General features: G+C 44.9%; 2 protein-coding genes across 6 annotated transcripts; both read right to left on the bottom strand.

Moving 5' to 3' along the window:
- Window positions 1–2,242: 2,242 nt before the first annotated feature.
- Window positions 2,243–22,605, bottom strand: ADHFE1 (alcohol dehydrogenase iron containing 1). Of its 5 annotated transcripts, XM_050708996.1 has the most exons (16): window positions 22,512–22,592; window positions 22,224–22,261; window positions 20,594–20,774; window positions 19,871–19,914; window positions 19,649–19,702; window positions 17,671–17,825; window positions 17,317–17,513; window positions 16,883–16,960; window positions 15,668–15,773; window positions 14,275–14,427; window positions 13,041–13,139; window positions 11,992–12,070; window positions 11,750–11,846; window positions 8,498–8,655; window positions 4,756–4,884; window positions 2,243–4,168 (listed from the first exon to the last, which is right to left on the bottom strand). In XM_050708996.1, the coding sequence occupies exons 5-15, from the start codon at window positions 19,700–19,702 to the stop codon at window positions 4,801–4,803; spliced, it is 1,260 nt and encodes a 419-aa protein (XP_050564953.1). In that variant the 5' UTR covers window positions 19,871–19,914; window positions 20,594–20,774; window positions 22,224–22,261; window positions 22,512–22,592; the 3' UTR covers window positions 2,243–4,168; window positions 4,756–4,800. The 5 variants fall into 5 exon arrangements, 2 of the variants coding, with proteins under 2 accessions (XP_050564953.1, XP_035418974.1); XR_004781181.2 differs by lacking the exon at window positions 20,594–20,774 and having other exon boundaries at window positions 4,756–7,168; window positions 22,512–22,605; XM_035563081.2 differs by lacking the exon at window positions 20,594–20,774 and having other exon boundaries at window positions 22,512–22,602.
- Window positions 22,606–24,638: 2,033 nt separating this feature from the next.
- Window positions 24,639–25,891, bottom strand: RRS1 (ribosome biogenesis regulator 1 homolog). The gene has a single exon (XM_035563029.2). The coding sequence runs from the start codon at window positions 25,876–25,878 to the stop codon at window positions 24,775–24,777; it is 1,104 nt and encodes a 367-aa protein (XP_035418922.1). The 5' UTR covers window positions 25,879–25,891; the 3' UTR covers window positions 24,639–24,774.
- Between the last annotated feature and the right edge of the window lie 696 nt (window positions 25,892–26,587).

Here is a 26,587-nt window from a genome sequence, read left to right as displayed (position 1 = left end):
TGAATGGTTGAATGGATTTTTTTTTTTCCTAATGGGAGTCCCAAACTGGCAAAATAGAAAACTGCATTCTGAAACAGTGCATTTAAGGGAACTGCAGCTTTCCTAATCACATCACAGTTTTTTGTTTGTTTGCGTGCTTGGTTTTGGTTTTGGTCTCAATTTCATTGAGAAATTCAGAGCGAAAGGGTAAGCTGCTGCATATTCTCAGGTACAACTACGTGGCCACAATTGCTGTGACACATGCACATAAAAATACACACTCAGCATTTTTTAACAAACTGAGCCTGTATTCTTTCACATGTACACCGCAGGTAAGTGCAAAGGTAACCAACTGCCTGCAGAAAAACTGTTCATGCTGAGACGCTTTGCAAATTCAGTCCCTGACAGCCCCACTGTGTTACCATTCAAAGAGCAGCCTCTTCTTCTGCAAGTAGCCTGGTGATGAGTCAAAAATGGAAGCAGGTTTTGAGGCAGAACTACTAGGAGCAGGTCTTTGTACTGCCCCATGAGCAACAGCTCTTGGAGAGATGAGAAAAACAATCACATTACTTTCTGCATTCACTAGCTGGTGTTTAACAACTATTTTGAATTATATGAAGTTCCCTTTTGTTTGGGAAGTACACAGGGGTGGTCTGAGGCAAAATGCAGACTATACTTTGAGGCTTTTGCTATACTGCATTAAGTTGCTCTTGTCCCTTCTCCACAGACATACTCAGTGCAGGGAGGGATTTCTTAGGCCGCAGATGCTGAAGCCCAAGACATGCTGCACATGTCCTGGAGCACTGCAGTGCTTAAGCAGATTTGCTTGGGGCTTATGGAAAGTGCCTAGAGATAGCTTTGCTGCACGTCTTTTAACTAACACTCTTCCTCATCCATTTTTCAGGCCTCAGGGGGATGGAAAGCCAACCACGAGACAGAAGATGACAGCCTTGGCACATTGCCTTGAAGAGAACACGGTGCAGTCAGGAATGAGCAAGCACACACTAACCTACCTGCAATTTCTTCCACCTTTATTCACACAGAATGACTGTGGGAGTTTTCCAAGATGTAGGTTATGTATTTTTTGCCTCATTCTCCTTTTGCTTTAACTGGTGGGATAATCAGCACTGAAATGCTGATTATAATACTGAAATGCAGGGAGGTTGTGGAGTCTCCTTCTCTGGAGATATTCAAGGCCCATCTGGACGCCTACCTGGGCAGCCTGCTCTAAGGAACCTGCTTTGGCGGGGGGGTTGGACCTGATGATCTTTCAAGGTCCCTTCCAACCCCTACAGTTCTGTGATTCTGTGAAATGGGAAGAGGCAAGGGAAAAGAGGGGCTGGACTAACTGCTGTATGAGCTGCCCCCATTTCTACTGGTGCCAAGCAGCCACCCTGTGAGCTCCGAGTACACTGGTTTTCCATTTTGTAGTCCAGGTAAAACTACCTGCTGTTAAACTGTCTTCACCAGCACTACACATGCACTTGCTCACACTGGCTCCCAAAAGCCAGCCTTATCCCAGCAGAGGGACCGACTGAGTAACCGAATGGGCCAGGGCTCAGTCTGTGTATGTCTGCACAGAGCTCTGAGAATCCAGGACTACGGCATAGAAGTGGCAGATCGATGTCTACAGCAAGAATCTGACCGGTTTGCTAGCATGAACATGACGACTCCTGCTTTAACCAAAAGGAGTCCCTGGAGTCTCCTCAAACCATTCTTCTGTCATGACTGAATAGCCCCTATTTACGCTTCCTCGAAACCTATTAAAAAAACCATGGTCTAGATAAACTTGGCATTTGTTCTTCATATAAAGACTGACAAATCCCTTTATGTAGTTATAAGGCAGAAAGTAAGACTGACTCCTCAAGGAAGGGGAGGAAATCAATCACACCCTAGCGCTAACAAGCATGCTATACAAGGATTGTAGTGCTGTCATGAAATATGTAATATTTCTTAAAACTACGTATTGACTATGCAGAGTAAGGTGTACAGAAAGCTTCTTCAAGGTTCAGAGAAGTGCAGTGCAGCAGTTGGGCTGCTTTTATTTCTGAAACTTCTCTAACATTCATCTCAGTTGTTACCCCCAATGCAACGGCTTTGCGTACTGCTCAGTACACCAAGCAAACATCTTGGCTGGAAGAGTCACTACGCACTGCGAAGCTAACAAATGCTTATCTTCTCTGGATGGTTTTGGTTCGTACTTTAAAAGATTGAAGTTAACACGACAGAGTTAAATGCTGCTGTCAAAGACTTCCAAACAAGCTTGTGTTTATGGCAAGTACAATACTATTTATTATTTGGATTTCAGTATCATCTCAAGGTGGTAACAGATGCATCACGGAGGCCTTTAGTAACAGGGCAGTAACAAGTCACGCATGGAACAAGTCGCTCAGACATGCCCAACCACCACAATTTCACCCCCCTTCGTCCCCTCAAACACCACGTTCACATGCACAAAACAGACATGTTCAAAGATACAGGTATATTTGATTGACTAGATTTCTCAGTACAGAATAGTTTAGTTAGATAATACACACACACACACACACAAACCCTTATTCAGTTGTGAATGAAACTACCAATGCTCAGAATAGGACAGGAGCCAGGACATGACTCCTTGTCAAACCATCGTTATTTGAAAGACAGCTCTGCAGGGTGGCTTGAACTCCTTTGATTTTGCTCAGAAAACTGCCAGGAAAAGAAATGTCCCCTTCTTACAGTACCAGGTGCTTAAGCTGGGTTAGGTATAGTATCAGAGCCTTTGTCTCATCCACAAAACATGGAGAAAACCTATTACATCAGAACGGGTTGTAAGGCTTAGTTTAGAAATTAGCAAGAGCTCTGGGTTACCCGAGTATATGAAGTTTAGTGTGAGGTCCTATCAGTTGAAAATGCAGCCTGCTAGTAACTGCCACAGCAGCATAAACAGCAAATAAAAAGTGTGCTGGAGTGAAATATCCTACAATCCTAAGTAGCCCATCAAAGTGCTCTGGTGCAGTAATGAAACCCACGTGCTGCTCAGTTCCCCAGAACTTTCCAAACGCAGCACTGCTGCCATGAATTAGGCTCCTAGAAAAAAAAAAAAATCTCTCTTCAGGGTTGCTACCACAGTCTGGAGAAAGGTAGGAGCGAAAAGATGAAACAGAGCAAAATATTATACACAAAAGGGTTTGACAAGAAGTTTTTTTTCCCCCAAATATGGCAACTTTGCATAATAAAATAAAATGAATCCCTCACCCCTTGCTATTATGAAGGCACTCTTCGTGATAGAGGTTCCTCCAAGCAATTTCAGCACAGGACAAGATTAAGGACATGGAAAATAGATGTGCTTTCCAGAACAGGCTGAGGCATTTTGGCAGTGCAGTCCCTATGGCCACCAAACCCACTCTATGGTAAAGAAGAAAATCTCTGGTATCCAATCAGTATCCATCCACCTACTTCAATATAACATTAAACCAGACCCAACGCCAGCATCCAGGACACATCTGTATTTTTAGATAGATCTTTTTAGATTCCAGGCTAGCATTAATCTTATCAGACCAACACAAAAGCACAAAGGTGTGCATATAGAGCCTTCTGCTTCGGCTGGGTGACTGCAGAACTGCTCCCTTCCCAGCAGGTTATGGGGTTCTTCTTGCATTTGTCTTGTGCTGTGCTCACTGCATGAATCTGGTGCTGAAAGGGTCCAACATGAAGCAGAATCTGATTTAAATGAACTGCACACGCAACCGTGTGCACTTTTTTTTAAAAAAATAAAGAAAAATAGTATTAAAATTTTAGTTTCATTTCTCCCTTTCCCACTTCCCCTTCTCAGTTGACAGTCAACCAGCTGGTTAACTGCTCCGAACGTGCACCCTCATTCCCACGTCTGACCAGCCCTCCCAGCGGGGCACAGTGCAGCCATATGCTACACCACCACTTTTTCATACTGAACCACAGCCTACTGCCACTTCATTAGGCTGGTGGCTGCGCTCTGAGCGACAGCACCTGCAGGAGTTCAGCAGAAGCGGTCACTTCGCACATACAGTTGATAGCTTCCTTCCACAGAACACAGCAGGAAAAGGGAGCGGTTTTCTCCACGGAGACAAAATGACCGTGATGGATGATATCTTGCTGTTACGTGGTTCCTGTTGAGGGTGCAAGCATGCTTTACTCTGGTTTGCTCCTCCTATGAATACTTCATATATATCTTGAAAGGAAAGACAAATATTGGAAAAAACATTTCAAAAATTTAACCTAAAGCAAAATCTCAGAAAGCCTTGTCCAAACATAGTTTCTTTTGTTTTGTTTGTTTTTTAATCAAACAACAACAAACGACCTCCCTTCAATAGCCTTCTTGGTGAAGCAAGAGGGTAAGAAGATGACAAAGTGGAATACAATACAGCAGACTGACATTTTCCACAAGGGAACTCCCCCTCCCTAATTAAAAATGACCCCAGTTATTTCTTAAATAGCACGACTTATTAACAAAATTATAAACAATTTAAATAAAAAGCACATTTTGTAAAATGCCCTGCAAAAACCAGTTTTCACTTTTGACCATCTCTAAAGCACCAGCAAGCCTTCAGTAAAGCTAGATGTCTGATTCAGCTTTCAAGCAGTAATACTACTGGCTACTGAGCAAGGAAAAACACAATCAAGTCTTCACTTCAAAGTACTGTTAGTTAACGATGAATTACTTGATCTTTTGGCAGTGCGCAACGGAACAGAAGCGGAGGACACCCAAGTTCTTCCATTCTCTAAACAAATTCAACCCCCCTCTCTGTAAGAAATTACCTTTGTGTTATAAAAGGGCACACTTTTCTGAGCAAAATGGTTAAGCTAATAAAGCTTCATGGAAGCCTCAAAGAGGGCAGATAAGTCTTCTTCTGTTTGGGGACGTGGTGACAGTTTAGTCACTCTCTCCTGCAAGATCAAAGAAAAACCAGATTAGAGAAGGTTGCCAATAAATTGAATCAAAGAGCAGCTAACTGTGCAGCTCAACTGTGTGCTCATGTCCTTCGCAGAGAATAACAAGGTTTTGCAAATAAGTAATCAAGTCATTAAGGTTGAAGCATCATCAACTGTACTGTACTTTCAATAATATACTAGCTGAAACACCTTATAATTGAACACACAGAAGGAGGATTAAAAAGCAGTTCACTTGCAAAGCCGAGTACTTCAGACACGGGTCTTGCCAGACACAGATGTAGGTACGCTGGGGGCAGCGTTCTGGGAATACAGTCCATTTTAAATTCATTTGCCAGCATTGGAACTAGGAACATAATTTTTAGGCACTGAGATTTTCAAAATACAACATCTCTCAAAGGCCGGGAAGCCCAGTAGATGGGGAGAATAAACAGTGTGTGCAGCTCAGGCTCCAGAGAAGAGACACACCAAAGGAAGGTAGTGAAGCTGCTTGATATATAGCTGGACACCTTGGAGCAAGAACAGAAAATAATTAGGTTTGGTTTTAATCTGGCCTGTGATTCACCCGAGTTTTCAGATGTGTAAGTCCCACTGACTGAAATGAAACTCAGCTGTACGCTTCACCGTTCTGTTTGACAGAAATAACTACAGAGGCAGGGATTGCAATTGCGAAAAGCCCCCACGCTGGTCAGGGTGGGGAGCTGTGATTGCGTACGGATTCAGTTATTGCAGAAATATGACACGGATCCACTTAGCTGAAACAGCCTAACATGAATGCACTTGTAGCGTTATGACCAGTAACTTCATGCTTTCAACAACCAATGAATTTACCATTTACTGAAGTATTGGGGAGATTTACAAACACCTGCAAAGACAGATGCCCACACCGGGAACGCATTGTGCCTCGGCAAAGCAGCCTCTACGTGAATGCTGTTACTTTCCAAGACAGCTTCTCCTCCTACAACCTGTTTCTACGTCTCCCTGGTGGAAGAGGCTGTCCCTGTAAACGCTCTGATTTGTTTTTCCCCTTTTTCCACCTGTGAGACAGCGGACGTCATTTGCTACGGGGCTTGCCTCGCACACGGGGTCGGATGCCAGGGAGGGAGTGCCTCCAGCCCCCAGCATCTGGAGGAGGCTCAGCAAAAGCAAAAGGCAGAGCTCACACCGCTGCCGCAGCTGCTCCGCTTCCCCCTGTGCCCACAGGGCTGTGATTTGCCGAGCAGCCGGATGTGGCCGCAAAGCGAGAGCACCACGCTGTGAAGTTCATCTGTGGATATCGGGCGGGCACGGAGAGGAAGTCACCTCAGAGACGTTCACAGTTCATAACCAGCACGATTAGCACGGCCTGCGATGAGTCCGAGAAGCGCAGCTTTGTGCAGACAACTTCACGTGCAATAGGGACTTTGCAGGTACCAGCTGCAACAACTGAATGAAACCTTGCCTCATCTCTGATCGGCACGGCTGTACACACAGATCCAGCCAAGGAAATGGCTCAGATTCTTCCGTGCAGTTTTGAAAACAAATGGAGAATTCAAACAGCACCAGGACAAAAAGGCATGTTGCTTTTTTCAGACTCCCAATACATGGTAACTCAGAGCTCAAATACTCAGTAAATTCATCAGGCTTAAACCAGGAGGCTTTGGGCCAAACTGCAGTTTTGCAACCCTGTGTTACCTGTAAAGTCCCACGGGGTGACGGGGGACGATCATCACCCTGACAGACCACAGCATTTCCCAGCAACAGCAGCAGGATGCTCCCTCCGCAGGGCAGCTCGACACACAGGCACCAGCGCTGCCCCCACACAAGCCTGCTGTTATGTGCTGATGCCCAGACAGCAAGGCCCTGGCTCCTCCGGTCTGACTCAGTAAATTCTGGTGTAATGCCAAGAATGAGCAACTTTGTGCTCATCGGTGGTTCAGCCACACTGCGACTGCCTCTGGTATGGTTGCAGGGGGTGGGTGGGCTGGAGGGCCGGCCTGCTGCCATCGCTCAATATCAGCCTTCCTCATCTCCCCCCTGAAACCCATGCACCTTTTTGGCCTTGGGACATGATCTTTGCTAGGCTCACTACCCTGTTGTGAATAGAATCAATTTCAACCGACTCATTTAAAAAGAAAAACAAAATCCTATTTTAACTTCAGGTACGAAGGTTTGTCCCAGCATAGCTCCAACCCTGCAGCGTGAAGTACACCTTGCTGATTTGTTGTGTTAGCAGCATCAGCCTGCAGCACGCTGCCTTGCCGACACGAGTGGGTGGCTGCTGTGTTCTGAAGAAAACTTACTGAAAGATGAAAAGAAAATAAATATATCAAAGACTGACCTGTATGGACTACCTCTGTAGGTAATGGACTGTTAAGGAATACTAATACGTTCCCAGTATGGTACAAATATACAAAATGAGGTTTGAGAAACTACTAAGTCATCTCATTTTACACAGTACAATTAATCACCAATGCAGTGAGATGACAGTAAATGAATTAAAAGTCCATTTGAGATAAGCTAACAAAAAAACCCACAACAAATAAAACCTTCAATGTCTAGCTGAAGAAACTTCCCCCTCTCTTAGCTACACAAAACATGCCTTCAGTGAGATGTTGTGCTTGTGCTGCCCCAAAATAAATGTTTTAAAGACAACATTCTATGAAAACAAACCTCCAAAATGTCCCATAACAATTTATGTGCATAACCTATTTGATGCGTACTCTGACACTCCTTCTTCCTGGCTTTACCACTTGATCCCAAGTAGTTGCATCTTTGGGTCTCATTTTCTCAGGTGTAAAATAGGAATATTCTTATTTACCTTCTATTGTAAGTAGCTCTGAGATTTATCCATGAGAACTAGACATTGTAAGAGATACTGCTGTAAGAAGCGATTAACTTTTCAGCCTGCAAAATTTTAATTTTCACCATATTGTTTATCTCCCTTGCTATTTGGTGGAAATAAATCCTGAATAGACAGAGCACTCCATAGCACATGAATTGAGCTGTCTTTTTACAAGGAAGACACCGGATTTTGCTTTTGGTGTGGCGTGTTGCTTTTTGCAGTGTCTTTGTGAGTGCTGAAACAATAAAGGGTATTACAAGTTTAAACTACACCGTCCCAGGGGACCTTATTTCAAATTCTGATGGGGGTCAATGGAACAAAAAAGCCATCTGTGGAAAAAAAAATGCAACTTCTCAGTATGGAAAAGTTTATTGCAAAGTCAGCTTCACCATTCTTACCAAGTAGTGCTTGGTATTAAGGCTTTATCTTTAACCCATCCTGCACATACAACTAACAGAGATATTTAAGAGAAAACAGTTTATTCTACCAAGATCAAAGCTCTGTGAAAACCATCCCCTTTTTTAAAAACTTGAAGCTTAAAAAATGCCCCCAACCTAGCCATTCTTTCTGGACCCATGCAAAGAACAGACTGCAGCATGCACACCATCTCACTGAAAATAAAAACTTAAACCGTGTAGCGAGAAGAACAGTTGACTATACCTTACTTTCTCCATTGTGTTTTCATGTAGGACTATAAATAACATTTGCTTGAAAAGAAAGCCTTCTGTTTTTTAAAAAATCTGCTCTATTTTATTCAACAAGGAAAACTTTTACTTTCTGTCTTACCTGAGGCAGAGTGCCTTTGACTAATGCGGGGATGTCTGCTTTAGAATAACCAATTGCAGCTAAGCCATCATCAACATTCAGATCAAATAGGAATTTCCGGAGCGTGTCTGCCAAAATAAACCCCGCATCTTTGATTCTGGCAGTGCGGATGTCAGCTCCTAAAATAAGACATAATGCCTTGACTGTAGGGTGGAGAGAGAGGAGGAAGCCTGTTCTGGACTTAATTTAATCATAATATCAGCTGAATACATATCCATACATAACAGTCACTGCCCTAAAAGCAACATGAAGTAAAAAGAGGAATCAGTCTTCATTTTACAGTTGGGGTAATTTCTAAAAGGTGAAATAAAACAAGATCAGGAGAAGCAGGTAACCACTGCCAGAAATACTAACTGCCACATGGAGTTAACTTCCTCTCCCTCTGTGCTTCCAGGGAGAAGCACTTCTCAGTCTGACTAACTGCTGGGAGGAAAGAAGCTAACACATGAACGTCAGTGTTAGTTATTTTTTATGGACAGCGTGCCAGATGCTACCTTTATTTTAAGGCCTTGAGTTTGCTGACATCTAGAGGACATGGAAACCAGCGACCAAATAATTTTCTACTTTGTTAATTACACGTTCAAAGAGAGGACTAGAGTGCAGAGGCTGAGAAAGACAGGAGCTGGCAGGGCAGTGGTTTAACGGGTTAAATAAATCCTACAGTTAATGCTGTTTGAATATGTGCTTGCTTGTGTAGGACAACGCAGAACCGAAGAGGAGGAATTGCTATCTTTGAAACATCCACTTAACAGCAATGAAAGCTTCAATATAAAATGAAAGATTATCAGTATTCCTTACAGAATAGCTTGCTCCCCCTTCTTCAATGAATGGCCAAGAATTTATTAAAAAAATAATAAAAAAACCCTGCACATCCATATAGAAGATGGAGCTTCCTCCCTGTGATTTCTCTGCAAAGCAAGCTGAGCCAAATTTGTTCTCTGCATAACCTCGGTGATGTTACACAAGAACTATGCTGGGCCCAAGAACCATACTGAGAGATGAGTAAGAGCACAACACAGCTACGGGAGAAATATTTTCTGTGATCCTCCTGCGGTTCAGTGTAGCATGCACGGGTGACTAAGCAAACAGGAGACCAACAAACTCATTCGAGGAGCTCGGATATTTGGGTAGTAAGAGGGGCAGTACTGTGGCAGAGACTGTCAGGGAGCAATTGGTAAATAACACGACCGAGTACTGTATGCGGACTGATGCTGTGGGGATTATGACATGCTACCTGAGTTTAATTGTAGAGGAGTAATTGGGAAATAAAGGTGATCCAGTATCTTCAGACAGTAAAGTGAAAAGGGAAAGGGAGTGGGGGAAAAAAAAAGGACAAAAAAAGGTTCTGTTACTTTCTTTTTGCTCAGCCTAAAGGACAAATTAGTCACTGACTGCACTCAGAACATTTCTGGCCACACACACACCTATTTCAACTGTTAAAGAATCCACCCGAGGAGGTATTAAGCTTTTTCTGGCTGTACCCAAATTCACAGCTGTACATACGCACAACATAACTATTTAGTAATCTTCTCCACATTATAAAATAGCTCCTCAGTCACTGCATCTGGCAACATGACAGCTTTGAATCAGCTACTGGAGTCAGTTGGATTCCAGACTTGAATCAAGAGTAAACACCCCAGGTGGGAATTAATAAGTTCATTTCCATGTGACATCTTTTCAGCAGGGACACTTTATAGCAAGGCAGACGCTAACATAGCTTAAATTTCTATTGAGAATATTAATGGAGCTTTTAGAAGCAGAATTTATGGCAGCTGTTCAAACCACAAAACCTAAAGGAACTACTTTTCACCAACGAGTTTTAAAATCAGGGAGCCAGAGATCAAACTCTCCGATACGCTATGCAGGCCAGTTATCTGACAACAGCCTACTTTCTGTGAGCTGTACGCTATTGCTGCAGGAACACAGACATTTTGTAGCTTAGTCTCTCTCTCCAGCTAGGCCGTGTTCTGTTTGTGACCACAGGCAGGAGTGCAGGAGGACGGCTGAACAAATCTCATAACCAAAAATAATAAAATAATCTGAACTCTCCCCCAGTCTATTTTTTTCCTGAGCATGTTTTACATTCTCCGCAATACAACTGTGATATTTTCACTGTCTATACAGGAGTCTTTGCTGAAAAGCACAGTGCTTTCAGACCACATACACAGGGAAGCCATACACATGGCTGGACTGCTGTGACTTGCAGGCAGGCGGCTGACCATACAAGGGATTGAGTACAAATTTTCCAAATACCAGGAGAGTTGCTCTACCCACTTGCTCTCTGCTGTCTACGCTGCTGTGCACGTGACTGTGATTGCTCACTCCTCAAGATAGAGAGCACGGGTATTAGCAGCAGTTTAGCTGCAACACAGGATCGAGTGCAGGCAGAAAAGCTGGCCTTAGATATAAATAAATCAGCCCACAGGAGAGCCATGCTGTCACAGCTAGACCGCTAACAGCTCCAGGACTACGTCACTGAGAGCTAGTTTGCTATACATAGCCGTGCTGGGGGTGCAGTGAGATGTATCCTATCTCCAGGACATCTTCCAGCAAAGGGCTGCACAGATTTACAAGCCACTGTACGATACGGTAATCTCTGAGCGTGTCGTCAGCTTGCAGCATGTACTTTCATTCTGGTAAGGAGCAGAAAAGGCTGCTTCTGAGCCATCGCAGATGTGTCCACGGAACAGCTACTCTGTGCTTTCCCTTGGTATCAGCCACTGAGAAATTCCATCACCTACAGATAATCTAATCCACTATCTTACGCCTACATTAGAAGGACGGAAAGCCACAGTTATTGTTTGCCTTGGAAAAGGAGCAGGAGTGATCCAGAACATCACTCTGTCCTAATTCACTGCAACAGCAGGGGATTTGTTAGGCGAAACGCTTTCTTTCTGCAAACAGATGCAACTGAGCATTGGTTTATTTTATGGTATCCGCTTTAACATCACTCCACAAAGCACCAAGAGATTTTAATCACAGTTACGCTCTCCTGATTTGTAAGATATTTAGTTAATTTCAGCTTTCCAGTTTTCTAGTCAAGAAGCACAATTCTCCAGCTTGCTTCTTTAATTACATAGTCTTTTTTTATTTTTTTTTTTAATTTAAAACTTCTGCAACAACTATGATTGCTTCCACACGTTTCTTCCCCTCCCCAAAAGACATTTTGCAACAAATTCAGTATACATGAGCAATATTCATAGAGATTCCTACCTAGTATCTCTGCAGCTTCCAAGTGCCGCTCAGGATGTACCTGTGCTGTGAAAGCAAACACTGCTGGGGATGTCAGCACCACAGAAAGGCCATGTGGCTGGAAAAAAACAGACAAACAAACAAAAAAACCCCACATTAACAGCACATCTACTTGTAACTTCAATGTGCTTTAATGCTCAGCAATGTGAGCTAACAGAGAACTGAGGTGTATGATAGGGAAACAAAGACAAACCAAGTTTTACCACTAAAGAGTGATCCACGTTATAATCCTTTGGTTTATAAGTTTTCACCAAACCAGAAATAGGGTAGGACATTCCATGGCTGGAACAGACAGTAAAGAGAAAGTGGTTAGGGCAGCTCGCCTGGTATTTGGAAAATGTGTGTTCGATCCCCTGTGTGGTCAGCCTTCTCCGTGCAAGTCTCTTGGATACAGAAACGCAAAAAGTATTTAGGTACAGATACAGCACGGATACTGGGGACAGACAACTCTCATCCTCTGCACATTAGTGACCTCGCTGTAAAAACAGCGAGAGTAAGCAGCTCCTTACTTTGAGAGTGTGAAGTTATATACTCTACTGACTGGACTGAAAGATGCTCAGATACTAAAGTACTGTAGACGTGCCAAAAATAACAAAATCTGCATTCCCACCTGATCACGCTGCATGAGAAAAATAAACAGTAATTTTAAAGTATAATTAAAGAGTGGATTTGCTCAAACAAAAGAAATGAAAGGAAGGTCTCTGAAGAGAATGACTGCTAATAACTTTCCCACATAATGCAGGCTTCAGCTTTGCTTCTCTGAGACTTTCACCCCTATCAAGATAGATTGGATTGTAATATTAATTACAGCTCATTTCAACCTGCTGAATGCCCACCCCACAGGCAGACTCTGCCAATTGCCTTGGTTCAGGAATGGCACAAGATTACCTCAGTGCTGTCTGACTGCAGAACAGCTGGCACGGAATTCAACATTTTAACTGCCCTTGATGCTTCTTTTTCCAATTATGGTTTTTACTTGTATGGTCAAGGAAGGTAAAGAAGGCCACGTTTTGGAATATTCATGGGATTTGATTTGAGTATCCCAGGCCAGAATACACAATCTTCATACACATAAATGCCAAGAGCCTATTAATTTCTCACAACATATGGCCCTCCCTGTGATAAGGGGCAACGCAGGTCAGGCTACACTGTCCTGTACCCAGGAAAGGAGGCAGCAATGTCTTTGACAATCTGAAACAAGCACTGGGCTAGAGGCTGACCTCAGAAGGGATTAACATTTTCCTGTACTCACCAGAGATGAACACCAGCGTTGCCAAAGCCAATACCAGCAAAAGCACTTGCTAGGTGCATGTTGGCTCTTGCTTCACGGTCTTCAGGGTTTCTGATGGCTCTGCACACCATGGAGACAACGGTACCAGCAAATTCACGATGGAGAAGGGAGAAAGGAGAGCAACTTTTTACTTGGGCAGATAATGATAGGACAAGGGATAACAGCTTTAAAGTAAAAGAGGGGAGGTTTAGATTAGAGGTTAGGAGGAAATTCTTCACTGAGGGTGGTGAGGCACTGGCACAGGTTGCCCAGAGAAGCTGTGGATGCCCCATCCCTGGAGGTGTTCAAGGCCAGGCTGGATGGGGCTTTGGGCAACCTGGTCTGGTGGGAGGTGTCCCTACTAATTCTGCTAATGAGCTTTGGCAACCTCACGAACAGATCCTAGATCACTCCAGCACCCATTGAGATTCATGAGAAAGCTGGTCTGAACCCCACCATCCGTGTAGGAAGAGGATAGGTTAGGCTTCCTTGCCATCCTACACGTCAGGCTGCTTACGTAGTTTTACAACATGGAGAAAGTCTCAGGAACAGATTCCACAGAACAACAAAAAAACCTACTTTGACTGGCTAGGTACTGTAAAAAGTCTTTAAGAAAGTAATATATTGATCTTTAACATAAATGCACATAGTATACAAAACCTGTATACAGACAAAAACATAACTGGTAAGGATCAAAGTCAACTCCCAGTTAAGCCAAAACTTAATCTAAATTGAAAGTCTTCTAAGTATTAACTAGTTTTCAGCAAAAGTATAACTTCACACATTTTTAAGTGATTGTGGTCATCTTCTTGATGGAGCTATTTGCATATTTGTTTGCAATGAAAGACACAGAAATGACACCAGCAATATTTCATTCAATTTGTTGCATATTCCTCTTATACTGTCATAGAAAGACAATTCTTCAAAAATATATGAGTGCTGCTCCCATATTAACTGATCAGCTTGAAATTCTTTTAACTGAGGACTTCGGAAGTAGATCCACAGAGGCATTAAAAAGATACCTCTACAAGACAACCCAGTAATCCTAATCCTACTTTCAATTTTATTTGATAAACATTTTGTTTTATTCAAGAGAAATTCAGGGTAGAAAATGAAAGCTTAATGCATTGCTTCAACCTAAAACTCAGGTTCGAAGTTCTTTTGGGGCACGGAAGACTGACCATACTGGGAGGGGGGTGGCTGTTAAATATATTACCTTTTCAGATATTTAGCCACAATGCGCAGAGCATGAAGAGCCCAGATGTCGCTGATGGGGTTGCTGCCTTGGTAAGCTGGCCTGTTGATTGGATTGGAAGGGCAGGGACTGCGCATCTTGTAAGGAAGAGCGGTGTATGACTCGAGAGCGTGGCTAAAAGAAAGATGAAAAATGAATTATTTAAGTGGGAGAGCTCCCATTTGCTGCTCTGCTACCCTTTGAGTAAAGGTTCTCCTTATTTAGTTCTGGTGTTTAGCCAAAAAGAGAAACACAATCTCATAGGCAATTGGGAGAATGCTGGGCAGACACCTCCAGAGCGCTTAGCTCTCCAACAGACACACAGAATGCAGTCCAAACACAGCCACAATCTATCATGCCATGCCTAAAATTAGGTTGGATGAATTGGCATTTTGGTCTGCAATGCTTTCCAACGAAGAGCACTGTGCATCTGCAGTGGGTGCATTTCTTCTCCGTAGGACAGGAACCTTACGAGGCTCTAGCACTAGGTGCACAGTAAGACAGCCTCCTTTTAAAAGTATGGACCTTTCAAAAATTACACGGAGGATATTCAAGCTAAGTGGAAGTGCCAACAATCTTATCTCCCAGATACTCATAAACCTGGCTACATAGAGCAGAAGCACTGCCTACGCTGCTACGCTTTGATGTTTGTCTACAAACCATTTTCATTTATAAATAAATGCCTAAATTCCATTACAAACATTGTGTTTCAGAATAATTCACCAAGCTTGAGAAACTGCACAGTTTCATTATGCATCTACTACTCTAACACACACAGCACCCAGAAGGAAAGCAAGCTCTGGCCCTCAGAATAGAAACTTCCATGCATTTTGTGCAGGTAAAAGCTGTAGGTTAAAGCTGAAGATAATTTTGTGCCAAGTGAAAAGCACATTATAAGAGAGGTACTGAAGATGGTCATATTGGGGCTAAAACCTGTCAGCAGCCCACAGGTCTTCAAAAGGTTTGTTTGACAGATCATGGCTTTTATTAGAAAATCCTTGTCCTCTATTCCTTGCCATGCCTGACAACTGTGATAAATGCTGTCACAGTTGTGATTAGTCATCTACTCGATCTCTTAAAAAAAGGACACCCGGACTCTCTTCCCTGACAGCAACCACTTTGGAAGCAAATGGTTTCTCCAGTTCTGCAAGAACATTAAAATGTCTGCAAATGAGTGATTTTTGCCCATGCTTTCTGAGGGAGGTAATGCAGTTAAGTAAGAGGAATGTAGAACAGAGATCACCTTAACAAGAACAGCAGAGGAGGAGAAAAGATCATCATTTTCTACTCCTAAAATATATTTTTTCTACAGTCATCACAGCAAAAATACAAAAACTATAATAAAATCAAGCAGTAGCCTACACAGAGAACTCACCAAAGCACATCAAAGCCACTGTTGGCCACTATTCGCTCTGGCATAGACAGCGTGTGTAAAGGATCAATGATGCCCAGCGTTGGCTTAATGGCTCTTGAAGCAATACCTGCAAAATATGGGAAGAAACTGAGTTTAATTTTTTTTTTGCAACAAAATTGGACAGCAAAAGCTTGATGTTCAATAGGTAAGGAAGGCAAATGATTTGAAAATATGAGGAGAAAAGCAAAGGGAGAGAAGGGAGAGTAAGTATCTATGAATCTAACTCTTATTGATGAAGTCCCTGTAACAGTATTTTTGGATTTGAGACTGTTGCCTGGAGTGAATTCCACCAGACAACGTTCTTCCTCCGGCTGTCACTCTCCCCGAGCAGCCTGACTTTCAAAATGTCTGTGCAGAATGGCATTTGCAACACCATTCTTAAATTTGCGTCTCGTGCGGACATCTCTGTGAATCAGAGGACAAGAGTGGCTTGTTTCTACAACAAATTACTGTTGCTAATTGCTGTCTTCAGCATCTATAACAACTGTGCCTTCACATGTGGTTAAGGTGGCACAGATGTAGCCTTGAGAGAGAGAGAGAGAGATACAGGCAGACAGATTGACTATATAGAGACCACGAAACTCTGAGCTACAGTCACAACTACCGTAGACTGCATAACGTATAAAATCCACCCAATCTGAAGTAAAACCTCAAAATAGCTATGAAGCTTAAGATGACGTTTTAGCTGTAATCCTTATTGTCCAGGGATGAAAAGGTCAGAGGAAGACAGTGCCCCTCACTTGCACAGCATCTCAGGCCTGAGGTTTCAGAAGTCAGGAAAAGGAACATTTGGTTGCAATTACACAACAAAGAAACATAATTCTTAAAAACAGAAAGAAAAATACAGAGGAAATAAGGAACAGTTGGTTGACCCTGAATGTAAGTAGAAATTTCCTTTGCCATTAACATTTTCTGCTATTTAAGGACTTGAAAGATTTTAGTTTCCTGTTTTGCCTTCAAACTATAATCCACTATATTACACAGGCATTTCATTATGTTAATATGCTATAAATTTAATTTGAGGAGGAAACCTTTAAGCTCTTCAAATTTGTCTGTGGCAGTTGAATCAAATGAATTGACATCTGCAATGGCATGCAGTATTCCTTTTTTCAGGGCAGGAAAATAATGAAGACATTGGGGGAAAAAATATCTTGAATAGAAGACAAAAAATCTCACCAGTTTTTACTTTTAGTTCTTTGAAGTCAAAAATGGCAACACCAGTGGTTTCGCTTCCAGTTCCAGCTGTTGTGGGAACTTAAAAAGAAGAATGGGGATAGTAACAAATACTAAGTAATATATAACAACACAGAATAAAGAAAAACGATAATAATGGCACCAGAAATACAGGATCTGGGAAATCTTGGAGGTATCCCTGATCCAAAGCCAACAGGTCAAAAGAAACAGCCCCTTTGATTGTTTTTCCCTGTAAAAGGAGTCCAACTTGGCTAAAAAAGACAAACTAATGACAAAACCTGTGAAGTAAGCAGCAAACTTGCTGCCGAATACAACTAGAGGAAAAGTAAGCCCAAAAGGAAGGTGAAAAGGTCAGGGTAAACTCTGACTCTTCTCCTCCCGCCCCTCACTCCCTACACACACCTCTGCTGCTTTACCTGCAATGTGTGGCTTAAGGGGCACGGTGACAGGCTTCCCTTTCCCAATGGGAGCGTTGACATAATCCAAGAAGTCTGACGTGGGGCTGGAGGCGTACAGGTTGGCAGCTTTGCAGGTGTCTATTACAGACCCACCTCCAACAGCAACATAGGCATCAAACTCCCCCTTTTTAGCAAATTCAATGGCATCCAGGAAACTTGGAAAACAGGAAAAGCTTTTCAATCACTCAGGAGGAAAACAGCACACAGAGAAACTGACTATTAAGACCAGTGTATAGGTCACAGGCAAAGAGGTGTTGATACAGCCACAGAGCCTGCGTGCCACTTTGAGAAATGTGCTGTCAGAAGTAGTACCTTTGGTCTGTCGGCTCCACCCGGACTTCATCATACATCTGAAAGTTTACACCATATTTTGCCAAGGAATTCAATACTGCATTTACAGGAGGGAGTTGGGAGAGGTTTTTATCTGTCATCAGACAAACTCTTTGAGCACCCAGATTCTTCAGGTCCTACAATAACAATTAAATTACAACACAAACAACTGGTGTAAAATCATATGCTTAACTATTTAAATTCTAATCCCAATCAACTGAATTATTTAATAAAAAACCCTAGGAAGTTTTGTACTATAAGACTTTTGAAACGGCATCAGCTAAAGAAAAAAGAGGGTTCACCCATACGTACAGGACGCAGACAATAATATAAACTATAAAGCTGTCAAACGTCTATAGCTGAAGTCTTATAACAGAAGTGTATTGAGTTTACCTGGCAAGGTTTTGGTAGCAGGAGGGCTGCAGGGGTGGCCTCTGGGAGCAGAGCCCAGCAGCTGCCCCATGGCAGATCAGAGCCAGGGGACCCGTGCTGGAGCAGTTTGCTCCTGGGGGATGGACCCCGTGGTACGGAGCCGTGTGGGAGCAGTTGTTGAAGAGCTGCTGCCTGTGGGCAGCCCCCGCAGGCTCAGTTCGGGAAGGACGGCATCCCGTGGGAGGGACCCCACGTGGAGCAGGGGCAGAGAGTGACCGTGAAGGAGCGGCGGAGATGCAGTGTCAGGGACTGACCGCAGCCCCCATTCCCCGTTTCCCTGCACCACTCGGGGGGAGGAAGTGGAAGAGAGTGGATGGCGGAAGGTGTTTTTAATTTGCTTTTAGTTTCTCACTGCTCTAGTCTGTTAGTAAGTAATAGGCAATAAATTTCATTAATCTCCCTACATTGAGTATGTTTTGCCCATGACAGTAATTGTTGAGCGATCTCCCTGTTCTTCACCCCTTGAGCCCTTTCCATTGTATTTTCTCCCTTCTTCCTTTGAGGAGGGGGAGTGAGAGCACGGTTGTGGTGGAGTTTAGCTGCCCAGCAGGGTGAAACCACCACAAGCAGAAAACTAATGATAAAGATGTCAAGTGACAACCACGTGGAACTGCCTAAGACTGCATTAAAATGTAAAATATTTTTGGGCTATTTTTTTCCCTACACAATTCCTGTGACATAAAAAAGCCTTTCCATACTAGGTCTTCCCTAGCTGCCTGCCAAAGCACAGCATTAATAACTAGAAAATGTAACACTGAATATTAATTTGTTGTTGAAAAAAAAATATTTAAAATAAGGTAGCAAAAAGAAGACAAATAATATTACATCCTAACCTTTGCTAAATTAACTGTTGTAATAGCTAGAGGTGTCATTTAAATAATCTCAGTATTGTTTAAAGGTAGAAGTTCTGTCTAACTTTTCATTTACTATCTGACCATTAATCTGCTTCACACATATGCAAATAAAGAGAACTATTAACTCCATAAATGCTAAGCAGCCACAAAACATACAAAAAAAAAAAGATAAAGGCAAACTAGAACAATGTACTCAGATGAATCACCCCACACTGCTGAAACACAAATTCCACGCCTTCACAGTGCAAACTCAGAGCTCAACTAATATCCATCTAACTTAATGGAAAGTCTTTGATTCGTTTTAATAAGCGCTGGAAGAGACATGATACTGAAAAAATCCCGTTGAGTCACTGTGATTCAAAATTTTTTGAATTCAATTCCCTGTCAAGTATCGCTGCGTAATCATAGCAAATCATCAATGATCTAATTATCCAGCGCTGCATGTCATGCGGTCACTTACACCACAGCAACGCTGATGTAACACGCTTCTGTTCTGCACCCAACAGTACTTTCCAACCTTTTCACACTGCTGTGTATGACTAGACAGACAGCAAAGCAGCGGAGGTTCAGACACACTATATAAAAGCTTTCCTATCTTAAACAGATTGATAGCACCAGCAGTCCTTTAGAAAGTAAGTTTTCACCAGTGAGGGATTTACATTACAGAAGCTTACCATGCCAATCTCTTTAGTAACTCCTTCTCCATAGCGGATGTTTGAAACGGCCATCTGCAAAATAAAGAACACATTCTTCTGGAAAAAATGAAGAAATGGCATCAAGTCCCAAACAGCCACAGTGAAACTTAAATATTTACTAATGTAAGCACTTGTTAGATGCCATATTTGAAAGAATACATTACTTTAAAAAAATCATATAAAGTTTATTATTAAATCTACCTCAAAAGCATAGTCTGTATTTCCCAGGGTAGCATGTTCAGGAACTGGAATAAAAATTAAACAGTAAAATTAAGGAATAAAAAGTGACTTCATTCTCTATCACAATATTACATATGACACATTTCTTTGCTTTTAAAATCACTAACACATTTGTACAGGTCATCTTGGCTTGTCTGGGTAACACTTACCATTTTTGTCTTTAGTTGTTTGTGAGATTAAATGACCTAAATACTTATTTTGATTCGTACGATTCAGCAAAAAATGGTGTTTTTTCCTTCCTTCAATAATTCTTTCCTCTAAAAACTGAGTAAGTTAACAGGAAATTTGCATGAGAACTTACAATGTATAAAAATATTTATGTATATACAATAAATACATAGAACTGAGTATCTGCAGAGCATGCAGGATACTCCATATCATTTGGGAGTTGTTACAAATGTGTAGAGGCTACATGATAACCTTCAGAACAACTTTTATGACAAAAACAAGAGATATTCTCTATGTATCAGGATTGCAAACACCTTTTGTACATGTAAAAATAATTCTGGCAGGTGCTTATGCTGCTTTTTACTTCTGACTAGTCCTGAACTTGCAGGTGTATCCAAACTGCTCGCTTGAAAATTAAGAAACTGCATGCATTGCTAATAACAAATAGGGCTTTAACAAGAACTGATGATGCTATCAACTTTATTTAGTAGAAGAAAATACTTGTAAGGATAGTACTTCACTCATATCTTCTCTTTGCCACGTCATTCTTGCATGAATTTTCACAGATCTCTAGTTCTTGCATATCCTGATTTTGTCACAAAGTGAAACAAACAGCATCAACTGAAACAGCCCATTCTTCTCCAAGAAAGGATCAGATGAGGCGTTCTGCTCTTCCTGCTGAAGTCGTGCCTTCTGTCTGTTATATTAATTGAAAAAATGTGATTTGGATTCAGATCCAATGAGTGAAGCCATGATAATGAGTCTTACAGACACTCTGGGGTGCACTGAAGCACTGACCCACGACAGTAACAGATAGATGTATTAAAATCCTTTATGTGCTTTCTATTCAAGCCCAGGCCAGCTGCTATCAGCTCTTTCATTGCCATCTCTTGCCAGGCTGTACATGTTTGACCTCTCCTGGAGTCTAAGTCTGCTGTACCCTCAGTCATTAATTTGACAGGCTAAAAACATGTCCAAGCGATTTACTCTCTTGCTTTCTGATGAAATAATAGGTGCCCTGCTGTTATTTTCTTGAGCCAAAATTAACTTACAGGAAGAATTTTACTGAGTTCAAAACCTGCATTATTTACTACAACACTGTCAAGAAACACAATGAATTTCTTTTTTTTTTTGCTAACTGTTAAGCCAATTCCCATTATTTAGACACCTACAGAACTACTATCATCTTGCTACTTTATACGATCAATTTCTGCTTAAAACTTATAGGGTATTCTTAATTAAGATTTCTAGTTAAGATTTCTAGTTACAGGGTCTTATTTTGAATTGACTGAGGAGGTCATCAAGCAGACAACCAGAAAAATGAGATTCAATTTCTCAGCTGTGCTATTGTTGTGCTGTATGATGGTCTTGAGCAAAATAAACATCTGAACATATCAGCTTTTCCACAGCTAAGATGGCAATGATAATTCTTTAAAAAGTGTCTTCAGTAAAGCAGATGAAACTAAAGCCTCTCAGAACCACTCATTATTGAAATTATGGCCCTGAACACCCATTTTTATAGAAACCATCCCTATTGTATCTTTTAGGTACCTTTGCAGTATTAAGAGTGAAACATGTGGGATGTATTAAAAGATTAAGAGCACCTGTAAACTATTCTGCTGGACACCCTACAGTCAAAGCAACCAGAAGCTCCTCCAAGGGCACCTCCGTCACCAGCAGAGCTCCTTTGCTCACTCCCAAACCCTGACCAAAACAAGCCACATCCTCTGGGCTGGCTGCACAAAAAGCTTGAGGAGATTCCACTCCCCGAGATAACACACGCCTTTGCGCACGGCTCCTTTTTATTCACAGCAATCCTGTTTCTTTTCTAGTGTAACAGATACATGTATTTTCCCTGCAAATGCAGATGTGGAGATGGTTTGGGTGATGGCAGGACCAGCAGAAACCACAGTTTCTGATTGCCTGTCTGTGATGGGAAGGAAGGCCAGGATGTGCTAGTTGTGGCTGATGGGGAGACACAGGCCCTCTCCAACAAAAATCTTTATTATTATGTCGTTATTTTTGTGTTTATGTACTTACAGTTGCAAAATAAGAGGCTCCTTACCTGCTTACCTTATGCTTTGAACTGTTTGCTACCTGTTACACGCTGCCTCTAACTATGTCAAAGACACGAATTAAACCTTACCTCGGGAATACGTGTGGCAGTGACTCGGGCACCGACACCTAGATAAAAGAGAGGAGAAAAAAGTCAGGTTTAAAAGGACAAACTCCGATGTTTCCCTGCCCGGGAGCCTCCCGCCCGCTCCCTCAGAACCCGCGGGCGGAGGCCGCCACCGTGCGGCCACGGCGGGACCGAGCCTCGGGGGGCGAAGCGGCCCCACCAGCAGCCGGGCACCGGGGGGGAGACCGGGGGGGAGACCGGGGGGAGGCCGGGGCAAGCGGCGGGGCCCGGCGGGGCCCGTCCCCGACTCACGCGGCCCGCTGGAGCTGCCGCAGGAGGCGGGCGACCCGCTCCCGCCCGGCCGCCATGGCTGCGGGGCCGGCCGGGGGGGCCGGGCCGGGCCAGGCCCTGCCCTGCTCCAGCCGCGGGGCCTGAGGCGGGGGGGAGGTCTGCTCATCGCAGAGCACTTAAAAATGACGTCTGTCGGCGACAGTCAGGCCCGCAGAAACACGATTTTGGGTAATTCTTGTTTCCTGTAGGTGAAAATTACGTGAGGTACTTGCATAGAAATCATGAACCTGCGCGACACAGCTTCGGGCTGCACGCGTCAGAAGCACGAGATAACCAGGGGTGGCACACAGCTCTTGTGCCGGTCCCCACATCAGAGAACAGAATTGCCTCAAGGACCGTCTGTTTTAACAAAAATACAGGCTTCACACTGTCCTAATTCAGCTCCCGCAATGAATGCTCTTAAACACCTGGTGCGTAACTGCAACATTCAACTGATACTTGCTTTAAGAGCATCAGCAGATGAAAGGGCCTTAAAAATCACATGGAAGACACTGCGCCAGTAAAGGCTCTTGCTACAAGTGGCTGATGTTAGCACAGCCCTTCCTCTTCCCAAACCCAGGCAAGCTCAGCTCCCTGCACAGGTGGGGTGAAGTTGGTGCCCATGCAGCCAGTGCTAACTGCTTAAAAACCCGCACCCTCTCAAAGTTTTTGAATCTGTATACAGTCATGTTGGAGTTTCAGGAAGTGAGAGCACCCAGCAAGCTGTCTACATCTCTGTTGTGAATACATAACCACTTCTGAAAATTCATACTTTCCAGAGTTTTAATGAAGAAACCCTTAGGTTTGGAAAGCTCACCACTAACACAGCAGCATGAAATACTTAAAGGGAAGTCACAGGGAGGAGAGAAAACAGTGCCATCTAGTTGAGCAGGTACAAGACGTCCTATGGAAATGCCAGGAAAATTGGAGGTCTGGAACATTTCCTGCCATTTCCAAGAGCTTTTTGCACTGCTATGCCTAGCTACTTTTGCTGAACACCTGATTTCTGTGGGCTGTGTCCATGTGAGCTACAGGATGCATGGGAGGTGAAGAATGCATCCTTTGCAAAGTTGATAGATTCAGCACAGTACTTGACCCATTAATGCCACTCAAATTCCTCCAGCACTCACTCCTTCTGTCCTCCTCAGTAGTCTTAACACATTGAGCTTTACTTTTTTTTTTTCGTCATGTTGCCATCTTACTGAACTTCTACAGAATGAGAAAATAATTGCTAATTAATCTAGCTTTTTCAAAAACCTTGCAGCAAAATGATATTATTAACAATTTACAAGTTTACTACTTGAAAGCTTGAAAACTTCATCTACTTGAGATTACTGGAACTCATTTTACTCCCCCTCATGCCAGGAAGGGCTCCATAAAATGTCTTCCTTCTTGGAGCTAGGCCACATACTGGGACAACAAGTTTTATTTTTTAGTTCAAATGTATGGGAGACACTACAAAGTTCAAGAGAAACAGAAGTCCTAGATAATTTCTAGTAAATGATCTGTTTGGTAAAGAAAAACAGAAGAAAAAAATAAAGAAAGAAACTAGAGAAACTAAATAAAAACTATTTTTAGAAAATGATCTATTACTATTAAAGCTAATAGGAGTTTATAAGGTTTTAGCCTACTATTCAAAAGGTTTGACTTTTTTGTTTAATAAACAGAACTCTATGAAGTCTCTGCAATTTCTTAGGCTCCACAATGAGTCTTCCAGTAAGTTTTCATGTTCCTCTTGTAACTGAGCCTGAATACGAGTTGAGCAGCAGTTCCCTTACAGAGCAAGAGCTCCCGCTGGGCCGCTTACCCAGAGCGGAGAGCTTTGTCTTTTAACTGCACCTGTCTGCACACACCATTCCTCAATCACAACACCGGTTACAGCCCTGCAGCTGGACCCACCCCCCACCCCAGCTAGCTGAGGACTCGCTCAGCCAGGGAATTTGCTCGCCCTGCCAGGGAATGCTGCTGCAGCCACGGCCAGCCATGAAGCTGGTACCCGGCCACCCCCCGAAGCCCCCATCCCAAGGAGCACTTGGGTACCCCACGAGCTCCCCCTGGATGGAGCACACCGCCCTCCTCAACTGCCACCTGAGAGCCAAACGCAGGCCATTTTAGAAAAACCAGAGCACGTTTATTGACAGCGAGGTGTGGGAGCAGCACACAGGGCAGGTGGCTGACACCAGCAGTCCCTTCGTGCCCCTCAGCAGGCACCCCCAGCCTGTGACACAGTCCCCCAGTCCCTGCCTCAAGCCTTCTTCCTCTTGCCGCCTCCAGGGCGCTGCTGCCGCCGAGCCCCGCTCTTCTTGCCACCGCGGCCAGGCCGCTGCTGCTGCCGGCGGCCACGCTTCCCACGCTGCCCCCGCTTCTTGCCCTTGGCAGAGGCGGCCTCGGCATCCTCCTCGCGGAGCTGCTTGTTGACAGCGCGGGTGATGTCGAGAGCCGGCTTCTTGCTGTTCATGGTCCGCAGCAGCTCCAGCTGCCTCCCGCGCTCGGCCGCCAGGTCGCCCAGCACCGGCTGGAAGCGCCGCTTCTTGCCGCCGCGGCCTCGGGGGGGCAGCTCTGCCGGCTCCTTGGGCAGCCGGGGCTGGAAGCGGCCGAGCGAGGCGGTGGAGACACGGGCGACACGGGCGGCCAGGCCCAGCTCCTCGCGGCTCTGGTGGCCGGTGGGGTGCAGCGGCGGGGCGGGGACGGCGGTGGCGGCGCGGTGAGCGCGGGCCAGGTTGCGCAGGCGGTTGAACTCGTTGCGGGCCACCCGCTCCCGCTTCTCCTGCCGCTTCTTGGCGAACTGGTCCTCCTCCGGGTCGGCGCCCGCCGGCACCTCCACCAGCCAGGAGCGGGCCGGGTCTCCGCCCGCCCGCCGGTACCCCCAGCGCCTCCGCCACTCCTTGGCCTGCTCGTCCCACACCAGCGAGCTCCGCTTGCGCCGCCGGATGCCCTTGAGGCGGGCGAACTGCTCCCAACGGGTCGGCGGCCGCGGGCGCGGCAGCGGCTTCTCGCGGGGCAGGCGGCAGGAGGGCTCGGGCAGGCGGGCCACCAGCGGCCCCGCCGCCCCGCCGGCCCGCTCGGCCGGCAGCGCCCAGAGCCGCGCCACCAGCAGCTGCGCGTTGTCCCGGGCCAGCGCCCGCAGCACCGCCTCCCGCCGCGGCCCGGCCCCGCGCAGCCCCGCCGCCGGCGGCGGGTTGGGGTCGAGCGCCAGCAGGTTGCCCAGGTCGAACTCCAGCTCCAGCTCCTTCTCCACCGACACGCCCCGGGGCTGCGGCGGCGGCGGCTGCGGCTCCCCCGGCAGCGCCTCCCCCTCCCCCGCCGCCGCCGCCGCCAGCAGCTCCTCCACGCGCACCGCCGCCGCCATTTTGCGCCCTGGAAACGGAAGAGAAGCCACTAAACGTCAGTGCGACGGAAGTGCCCCGCCCCGCTGCCTGCCGGGAGTTGTAGTCCTGAGGGTTGTGGTCTGAGGGTTGTAGTCCTGCAGGCTGGGAGGGCTGGGGGAGCGGGGCATGCTGGGAAGTGTAGTCTGCGCGGCTGGCCTTGGCCTCTCGGGGGGTGGGGGGGGCGTTACGCCCTGCAGGGCGCCTGCACCGCTTTTGCCTGTTATTTACCGTTGTTTAATCACCACCACACTGTAATGGCGTTGGGCTCCCTCAGTGAACACCGCAGGCGTGCAGGCTTCCCAGTGAGGCCTGTGAAATCCCCAGCGAGCTGCCCCACACTCCTCCACCCAAACCCCTTGCCCGTCATCATGCACAGGGCTGAGGCAGCAGCGCTGGAAGGGGATGGCGTGGAAGGGGCAAAGCCAAAGTGTGCTCGCCTGCTGTCTGCAGCACGTAGGGCTGCTGCTGCTGCCATGTACAGGGTGCCCAGGGCGAGCAAATGGGGCTTCGCAGCTCTCCCTGCCACTGCACGTGGTGTGCTGGCATTCCAACAGCAAGCAGGTTTAAGCCTCATGAACACGAATATATATATCATAACACATTGTTCATATTGGTTTAAGCCTCATAAACACACAGAATCATAGAATCACAGAATCACCTGGGTTGGAAGAGACCTCCAAGATCACCGAG

This window comes from Cygnus atratus, chromosome 2, assembly GCF_013377495.2.
Source record: "Cygnus atratus isolate AKBS03 ecotype Queensland, Australia chromosome 2, CAtr_DNAZoo_HiC_assembly, whole genome shotgun sequence".
Lineage (NCBI taxonomy): Eukaryota > Metazoa > Chordata > Aves > Anseriformes > Anatidae > Cygnus > Cygnus atratus.
This window is presented reverse-complemented; position numbering and strand designations above follow the sequence as displayed.

Excerpts from the sequence above, each read along its gene's own strand:
- ADHFE1 (XM_035563081.2), bottom strand. The coding sequence starts at position 22,567 with ATGGCGGCCGGGCGGGAGCGGGTCGCCCGCCTCCTGCGGCAGCTCCAG. Across the intron at positions 22,262-22,511 it reads CGGCAGCTCCAGCGGGCCGC|GTGTCGGTGCCCGAGTCACT; the intron begins GTGAGTCGGGGA and ends TCTTTTATCTAG. Across the intron at positions 13,140-14,274 it reads GTGGCTAAATATCTGAAAAG|AGCCATCAGAAACCCTGAAG; the intron begins GTAATATATTTA and ends CATGGTGTGCAG.
- RRS1 (XM_035563029.2), bottom strand. The coding sequence starts at position 25,878 with ATGGCGGCGGCGGTGCGCGTGGAGGAGCTGCTGGCGGCGGCGGCGGCG.